This window comes from Mus caroli, chromosome 5 (genome assembly GCF_900094665.2).
Source record: "Mus caroli chromosome 5, CAROLI_EIJ_v1.1, whole genome shotgun sequence".
NCBI lineage: Eukaryota > Metazoa > Chordata > Mammalia > Rodentia > Muridae > Mus > Mus caroli.
In genome coordinates this window covers 7935695-7945151 of record NC_034574.1, presented here as the reverse complement: position 1 = coordinate 7945151, position 9457 = coordinate 7935695, and the positions used below count along the sequence as shown (strand labels likewise).

The 9457-nt window shown below is 35.5% G+C and overlaps 1 protein-coding gene across 1 annotated transcript in view; it reads right to left on the bottom strand.

Moving 5' to 3' along the window:
- The window catches only part of Sema3d (semaphorin 3D), a 186624-nt gene that overhangs the window by 47331 nt on the left and 129836 nt on the right, over positions 1 to 9457 (bottom strand). Inside the window, exon 8 of the mRNA XM_021162841.1 lies at positions 7430 to 7572. Within this exon, the coding sequence (XP_021018500.1) occupies positions 7430 to 7572 (143 nt within the window). The remainder of the gene's footprint in view (positions 1 to 7429; positions 7573 to 9457) is intronic.

Below are 9457 nucleotides of genomic sequence, written 5' to 3'. Positions count from 1 at the left end.
TACTCCCTCCTCAATTCCCCTCCCCATGCCCCAAGTACACTCTATTTTATACTATATACTATGGTTGGTACCTTGGGAAAAGGGATGCCTCAATATGGGCCCACAGAGGCCATTCCACCTCATCATACTGTGCCTCTGCCAAACATATCCTGGCTCTTTCTTATTTTTTTAACAAAACACAACAACTACTATATTATAATGTACATGGTCTATGTCAAATGAGACTTTGTGGACCTTATTCCAGGTTTCACATGATTTCTCTAATGTTCTGACTACAGTTTTAAACCTTTAAGTTTGCCATCTTGAGTTAATATCATCTTTAACATTTTTACTCACTTACATAAATGCACATAGGCCATTTTTATTAAGTTTCCAGAAACTAAAGTTTGTCCCTAGAAATAACTTAGTCAGGCCTGGGAGGCCACAGAGAAGAGTGAACTGGGCAGCGGCTGTCAAAGCTCCCTGGTTAACAACTTGAACGTTGGTATTCTTTAGCACATTTCAGCACAGGACTATTTAAAGCCTGTTAGATGCAGATTTTTATTCCAAATGGCAAATCAGATAAAGGATATGAAAGAGTGAAAGAATGCATCCATTAAGTCAAAAATCATAAAGGTACAAAATTTCCCTAATATTATTTGGTGGCTTTGATGATAACCTAGACTTGACTTGTGTATTTGCTTCCAAGAAATAGTAGCATCAGTGACAGAATAATATTTTTAATTTTGAAAAATACGTATTTTATCATACTTCAAAACGAGATGAGTTTTGCTCAAGTACAATACAAGAATAAATACTGTTGATGAGAGCCACTGGAGAAGACAGCATAGAAAACTTGTTTGCATTTAAAAGCTTCATAGATGACCCCTTTCCTTTGCACAAGAATATACATGAACAAGTCTGATCAAATATTGCAATTTTAATCAATGGTGAATTGATAACTGTATTATTGTCCTGATTTCTTGGAGTGTATTATTCTCTACGCTCGTTGGATTTGAAAATTCTGTATACACACAAAGTGAGTCCATTAATATTAATCAATTTTTTTAAAAGACAGAGTCACATGTATTTCAGGCTGACCTGGAATTTACTATGTAGCAGAGGATAACTATAGATCCTCCTGACTCTTTCCCCTAGGAGTTGGGGTTCCAATCATGTACCACCATGCCTAGTTCTATACCATACTGGATATAAAAAAAAAGAGAGAGAGTTTCAAAGAAAAGGTTTTTTTTCTTACCGTTTTGGTTTTTTATTTGCTTTTTTTAAAATTTGTTTTTTAAGTAATATTTACAGGGAACTGCTTGTGATTTTCTGTTGGAGAACATGAATGAGAATAGAGAAAACCTGTTTCTCTAACTATTTAAAAAACTCACATCATTAGAAATGCAGGACGTGGATAATGCATTATGCTAAAGAATTTAGTGTCTGAGCACTAGCAGGTTAAGTTGGATAAACACAGGCATGCTTGCGGGTAGTATCAAGGCTCACTAATTTTGTTTTAAAAGCTACAGCAAACATTATACATCCCTTCCCAGGAATTTTTCTGACAGTAAAACAGATGGAAGTACAGGCAAAGCACATCTGTAACTGGGGCCCCTAAATCTCTCACTTAGGTTGCAAGTGACACACTAAAAGTAAGCAGAAAACCACAGCCCAGAGGAGATCAATAAATACAGAAAGTGTCATCAGACTAAAAACACAAATCTTCAAAGGCAGTGATTGTCCAAGTAGGGCCATATATCAAAACAGACAATGCAAGTGGAATTGAAACAAACAGCTATTAATGAGACCCCTAGGCAAGTTATGTGTCAGGGCTATCCAAATTGAATTCCTGGCATGGACAAAAGGAAATGCTCAAAACAAAAGGAGAACTGGCATGGCCTGCAGCTAGAACTTAGAGTGGGCTGCGTAAGTAAGCCTGCCACAATGCTTCCAAAAATGAAGGGAATCCACCAGTAATCAAAACAGCCCTTGAGGTGCAAAGCTGAGAGCTAGCCCCACTAACAGGATTAGCATTTACACACACACACACACACACACACACACACACACACACACACACACACACACACGGTGGGGGAGGTTGTACAGATACAGTGGTAGTTGAAAGTGCTGAATTTCAAAGTAAATAGACAGTAAATAGACAAAGTAAATTTTCCATAGTTTCTTTCATGCTGCTGTGACTGATCATTCAGTCAATATGTAATTCCTCACCATGGGCATCTATATAGTGTATTATCTGTGACAAAAATTCTCTGAGGTGTAAGATGGCTCACTTTATGCTTCGAAATATTGACAGTTAAACAAGAATGGAGAATTTAATAGAGTTTAACAAGGTTTTTGAAAATCAGAAAATAGGAAAATCACCTTATTTTAAGTATGAAAAGGTTGTTACATAGTTGGACTATAAAGCCATGATCTTATGATAAATAATTCATTAGGAAACATGCCTTGTGTGGTGAAAATGATTTCTAGTTTGAAAAAAGGTCTGCACATAAAGGTATTCTCCTTGCTTATTATTATTAATAATATGTTAATTGACATCTCTTCCTTTCACATGCTCCAGCCAAAATTTATATTGTTCTCATTATTAATAAATATTTGCCAGATGTGGTTCAAAAATTACTTTGATTGTATTCATAAAATGGTATACATTTTCAAATTACCATTATTTTTAAATGAGGACAAAACAGGGGATTAGAAAGATAGTTCAATAGTTAAAAGCACTTGCAGCTCTCCCAAAGCACCAGAGTTGATTCCCAGCATGCATCTCAGGTGGCACATAGCACCCTGTTATTCCAGCTCCTGAGAGCCAATGACATTCTGGCTTCTGTGAGTACCTGCAGCCATGTAGCATACACTCACACATTTATATATAAATAACAATAACAAAATAAATTCTCTTTTCTTAATAAAAACAAAATAACAGTAACTTCTACATTTATAACAAATACAATGTAAGCTGGGCATGATGTCACATATCTGAAACTCAGAAAGAAGAGATAAGGGAATTGGGAGAGTTTGAAGTTAGTGTGCACTACACAGTGGTTTCTTGGGCAGCCAGGCCTCCAAAGTGAAATAGTTTGTCCAACTCAACAAAACAAATGTAAACACAATACAATGCTATTTGTTGCCTATACAACTTGGTAGTTAACCCACAGGATACTATTGCTACCTTCTTCAGCAGGTGAAGAAGTTCCAAGAGTTGAATTGGATATAAAAGTCTATGTATATGAGATATGATATGTGTGAGCACAAATTTTTTTATGTACAAAAAGCCAAGGTTTTCATTCTTATATGTGAGTCTCCTACATCAGACTGTGCTCACACTCAGAAATCTATGTCAGTCATCAATACCTTCCTGATTATCAGTTATCACAGGTACATCCAAATGCTCTCACATAAGCCTGACATTTGTTTGGTACAATACTCATAGAAGAATGGGTATCCACATTGTATAGACTAAAAATGGAGAAAGTTACACGAGGGTAGCAGGTATATATCAAGTGGCAGGTTTTTGGACTGTAGCATAATTGAAAGATCATTGATTTCCTTTTTCACTCTTTCTTTCTCTCTTTCTTTTTTCTTTCTTTTATATTTCCTTCTCTTTCTCCTCCCCCTCCTTCTCTTCCTATCCAATCTACGTACTACCCTCACTCTTTGTTATATTTTATTTTTCCCAAGTACTAGGATTATAGATATCTGTCCATCCACAGCAACTGCTTATTTTTTTTAAATCAAATTATCATTACCTTGACTGGTGGTAAAATTTTATTTCCCATACTACCATGCCAAAAAAAATTTAAAAAATGTATAAATCTTTCTAAACAATTTTAGGAACTTTTTTTGACTCAAGAGCCAATAGTATATCAGTCGTTTTCAAAGTCAAGAATTCAGACTCTACAGTGCCTATGTTCATGCTTTTAAGTAGCTTAATAAGCCACCACTTTCCAGATCCATGCCTTCTAGTTTAAAATCTAGTTACCAAGAATATAGCAGTGCTTCTATATATGCAAAGTGTCTTCTGGGGTGATATTGACTATGGGACATGCATTATATAAGGTAAACATCATTTTTACAGGGATGGGAAACAAGGAAGCAGTTAAAGTGTACTATGAATTAAGTTATCTTGATAGTCATATTTCAACATAACAGCATGTAACTACTGCATTAAATATTGTAGATATGAATAAGCCCACGATTATGTGTTGAACTGGTCTATCTTAATATATCAATAAAATAATAGTAATTTTTATACTGTAGATGTGTATAAATAGATCCTCTTTTAAATAGCTCCTAAATATAATGCCATGTATTTATTTCTACTATGTTGGATATGACAGGCTTCCTAATCACAAATATTTCTCAAACCAGATGCATTCTTCAAGCAGTAGCTAAATATATTCACCTTGTCCCTTTATACCTCAAATAATAGTGAATAACTCCCTATTGCCTACAGAATAGTGTTCTTGTTTGCTAACACAGAGGTAAGACTTCTTATTAACTGATTTACAACAAAGACATTGCTCCGCTGACACATGCCTTGAATTCTTGTTACAAGATTTCAGCATTCTTTGTACAGAATCTACCCTGAAAATTGTTGCATGGAATGCCTGTCCTTCATGCCTCCATGTATAATCATCCTGTTTATATTCTATCATTCATTATAATCATTCCCTTCATATGTCCTCAAACTTCACTGATAGCAACTTCTCATATCTCCTGTTTTTGTCATATTTTATTATGAGTTTACCTTTGCTGTACCTTGCAATTTACTTTTGAAAAAGGTCAGTGACTTATAATTAGCATTGTGATATGTTTTTTAGGGAAGGCATATTCTGTTGCGATTGGTGAAATATTCAATGATAATGCATGGAACAATTGTAATACTGAACATATTATAGCCTTTCACTTTAACCATGTTTAATCTTATGTATGTGTATGTACGTGTGCATGAGCGTGTATGTGTGTGTGTGTACATGTGTGTGTGTGTATGTGTGTGTGTATGTATGTGTGTACATGTATGAGAGTCTGTTTCTGAGGCCTCTTACCAATAACCTTTTGCCAAATAAGTCAGGAAAACAGATTATTCAACTCAATATAACAGCATTTCTTATGTTTCATAACAAAAGTGGCATGAAATTCTTACACTGTAAACAGTTCCTTTTCATGCCAATGTATTAGAAATAAAAGCAAACAATGGCAACAAGAATTAACATTTGTGTTTCCAAATATGGACTGTGGGAGATGTCAGCAGAACAAGCAGCATGAAGGACTTCTGTGCTGCTAGAATGAAACCTGGTGACGTCAGAAAGGCTTCCACAGCTTCCTCAGAACTTTGCCAATTATGGAATCTTCCTTCTTGACTACTTTCTTATAATTATCAACTCAATTTTGTCTCATTATAAGAATATGCTTTTTGATATTACTTGACAAAACATAGAGAAATGATATTAAGATGATATTTTGGAAGTAAGGGGAATAAACAAGAAAAGAATAAATTCCAAATAATGTCAGAAGAATTATTTTACATGAAAACAGCATATAAAGTCATAGTGAATATGAGCCCGGATATGCTGTAGGTAATTTGCGTAGAGAGCATTTGGAACCAGAGATCATGAACCTTTGACTAGGAGATCACACTGAGCAATCTTAGATGCCACCCTGTTAAAAGAATGATTAAGAGACAAGACACACAGAGTAAAAAGTCTCGGTTTTGCTCATCAAATTCACCCATCACATGTCCCTATTTAATCTCACAGTCTCTTAGGATGATAAGTTTACAGTCTTATTGTATAATCTCAGAGACTTTTTAATTTGTGACGATTCATTTATTGCATTCTCCCTGCACTTTTAGAATTTCCTGAGTTTGATCACAACTTAAAATGTAATATTCCATGTTTCATGCTTAGAGACCTTCCTGTTTGTACAGTTTCTGTATAAAAGTTTACAAATGTTAAGTGATCCATCTACCTTTAAGATTCACTTACAGCAGAATAAAACCATTACTTTATGACAAATAATACTCTACAAATGAATTATACACATTAAGTAATTAGCACTGAAATTTACCACACACAGCACACTTGTCATATGTGTTTTTCAAAGCCTCATGAAATGAGTCTGCTTGTAAACTCCTTTGGACATTTTTAATACACTTCACTCATTTAAAAGGGCCAATTTACTGCACAGCTCTCAGGGCCATCATACTGTTGTTAGGTGGCAAGCTTCAGTACACTAATGCACCAGGAGCAACTCCAGGCATGGCCATTCATCAGTAGCAAGAGGATTTAAGAAAAGACTACAGATTCTTGGACTATCAGAGAATGAGGAAGCTTCTTAGAAATTCTGTTCCCCGTGGGGAAAAAGAGGATCAGTGAGAGAGAAGCATTATTGACTAGGATGGGAGGTAAAGAATGATCTGGTCTCACAAGTCGGCTTCATTCAAAAGACATGCTGTCATTAGCCATTCCATGTGTGGTGATGGTTTGTATATCTGCCCCTGGAAGCGTTCAAAAGCCTGAGGGCACAGACTGAAATGAAAAGTGACAGGCTTACTTAAAGTAAAGTTTGTTTTAGACCAAAGAAAGATTCCCCGCAGAAGGTATTTATTAACTTAACAGCTCTTGCTCATAGTAATTGATTTATTTCTTCTCAGGAAAGTTCTTTCAGCAGAGTCAAAACAAGGAAGAATACATTTATTTGGAAATCAAGGCTTGGCTCCAGTCCTGTCACTATTCCATAAAGACCATAGTCAACCAACTAAAAGCCTTGATGGAGCAAAATATGAGTGTCTCAAGCTGATAATTTAGTTACTATAATTTACGTTAAATGGCAGTATTCAAAGCTAATTGCAATATTCTAGTTTTTCTTCATTTTTCTCTTAGAACTTAGTCTAGGTTAATTATATAGGACGTATCTTATGTAATAAGCTAAAGCTATATTGCAATGTAAGTTGGCCCAAACAAAATACATGGTTGCTATGTATGTGATGTGTATTAATAAAAGCAGAGACATGATCTTGTTAGTGTTTAAGTTTCTTGAGTATTCAATTTTAAGACAAGGTTGTTTAACTCTACATGAAAACCTTGCTCCTCTGGGAACCAGGACAGTGTGTGCTCTCACTAGAAAGAGCAGTAGGTAACAGAGGATCTGGGGTGGAGTGACAATGACATGCAAGATCAGGGAGGCAGATCAAGCTCTGGAAATAAAAGTCTATATTTGAAAATAACTTATCTTTTCTCTTCACAATTGCATCTCCAAAATTACACGTATACATATTATATATAATTATATGTAATAGTGTAAACTCATCTTAAAACTTGATCAATAATGGATGGTCACCATTCCTTCAGCCTTTAAGATGAATTACTTTTAATTTACCTCATGCATATAGACATAATTCTTAAGAAAAATAAGTGAATCTTGCCTTACAAACTCTTCCAACTCTTGAAAGAATGCTTTTGTCAGAAGTACTGCCTTCCTGAGATGATTCTCGAAAGAAGAAATATATTTTATCATCATCTGGATTATAGGTGTCTGGAATGGGGAATGTTCCGATAAATTTTGCTCCTGTATAGAAAAAAGGACAGTTACAATGTAAAACAATAAGATAATCCAGCCAGAATGGTCTTTGAGCCTTTTACACATCAATTAGCAGAATTATGAAAAAGTAATTTGAGAGGTGACTGTAGGAAACAAGATGTGCAGACAAACATGGTACTGTGTTAGAGCATGTGGCAACACAGAGAGGAGCAAGTGTGTGAGGAGGTTCTAGAGTGAGTGGGCAACAAGATGTTGGGGGATACAACTCTCAGTGATTTCAGCAAAATCAGTCACAGACCATATAAACACAGGGGTATATCCTGAGAAATAAATTATCTGGTGATGTATCATTATTATTCAAACATTATAGAGCGTAATTTCAGGAACATAACTGGCCATGATGTCACTAGGCAATAGAATCTTGAGTCTCATTTCATACAGAATACAAATGCTCCACTGTTGATCCAAATGTTATGCAGATGACTTGAGAGGGTTTTTTTTTCCATCTAAAGATTCTGATTTTATATCCTCTTTATGATGAGACTGCCTTTTTAATGACTGTGTGATTTGTAAGGAACTTGGGGAAATGTGTACATCTCATTAATTATGACAACTGTCTTATCCTTTATTTCACTGTGTGAAATTCACCAGAGGTGGAATAATGACCAGTACTGACTACATTATCTCTAGAATATGCCCTAGAGATACTCTCTCTGATTTTATATTTTAAAGATGATCTTAGGCAATTTTTACACATGATATTAGTGAAAAGTCCAAGTAGCTATTTATGCCTCATATTTCTTATATATAATATGGGGCTGCTAGTATTATTTGTCCAGTAGTATTGAATAGTATCTACTACTAGTGTGTTAGAATACACAAAAGCACTTAGCAACTGGCAGTGCCTAGCATGCAATAAATATAATTCTTAGTTTGCCACTTTAGCACATACTTATAATAACAGGTCACAAGTACAAGGCTCACATGGTATATTCAAGGCTTACCTATGTAATTTAGTGAGATTCTTTCTCCAAAATAGAAAATATAAAACAAGGACTGGAGACACCTAAGTGGTAACGCAGTTTCATAGCTTGTGTTAAGTCTGAGTCCCATCATCAGGACCACACAAGTTACAAACTAAGGCAAAGATCAGTGTGACATATTATGATGGAGATAGTGATGATAGTGATGGCCATGGTTATGAGCACAGTGTGGCTGGGAAACCTGAGCATTTCATGTACTTGCTGTAATGACATAGAGTTATTCAAAGTTAACAAGGCTATCTGCCCTGGCCTAGAAAGACATCCCCAGTATACAGTCAGTTACAAAGTATTGTAAAACCCCTTTGTGCTGCTTGTAACTCTGATAAAGTTTCCTAATGCCTCAATTAGATAGAACTGGGCATTTCAAGTTGTTCTTTTGTGTAACTGTAAGTCAGCCTGGTAACAGGTCCATATTTGGTACAGAAATGATGTTTGGGATAAAGCAAAGATAAACATGGCTCTCTGGGAGCAGAGGAGACAGCTGTGTTAAATAGAATATATGAGGAACCTGAAGGAATCACAAGGCACTAAGTATTCAGAAGAAAGACAATAAAATATCACATTATTCTGATGATCTCTGCCCAAGGATATGGTTTTTATATATTTCAAGAGTTTTGAAAAACATTTTCCAGAAAACAAATGGCAATTGATCAAGGTTCCATAAAGGAAGCTTCTTCATAGTACCCTGCTTCAAAAGTCATGCTTGCACACATCTTTAATCTCATGGGTCAAGAATTCAAGACAAATCTTGGCTACTTGAGGTCTTTTCTCAAATTAAAACAACCAAAACATTCTCTCTCTCTCTCTCTCTCTCTCTCTCTCTCTCTCACACACACACACACACACACACACACACACACACACACACA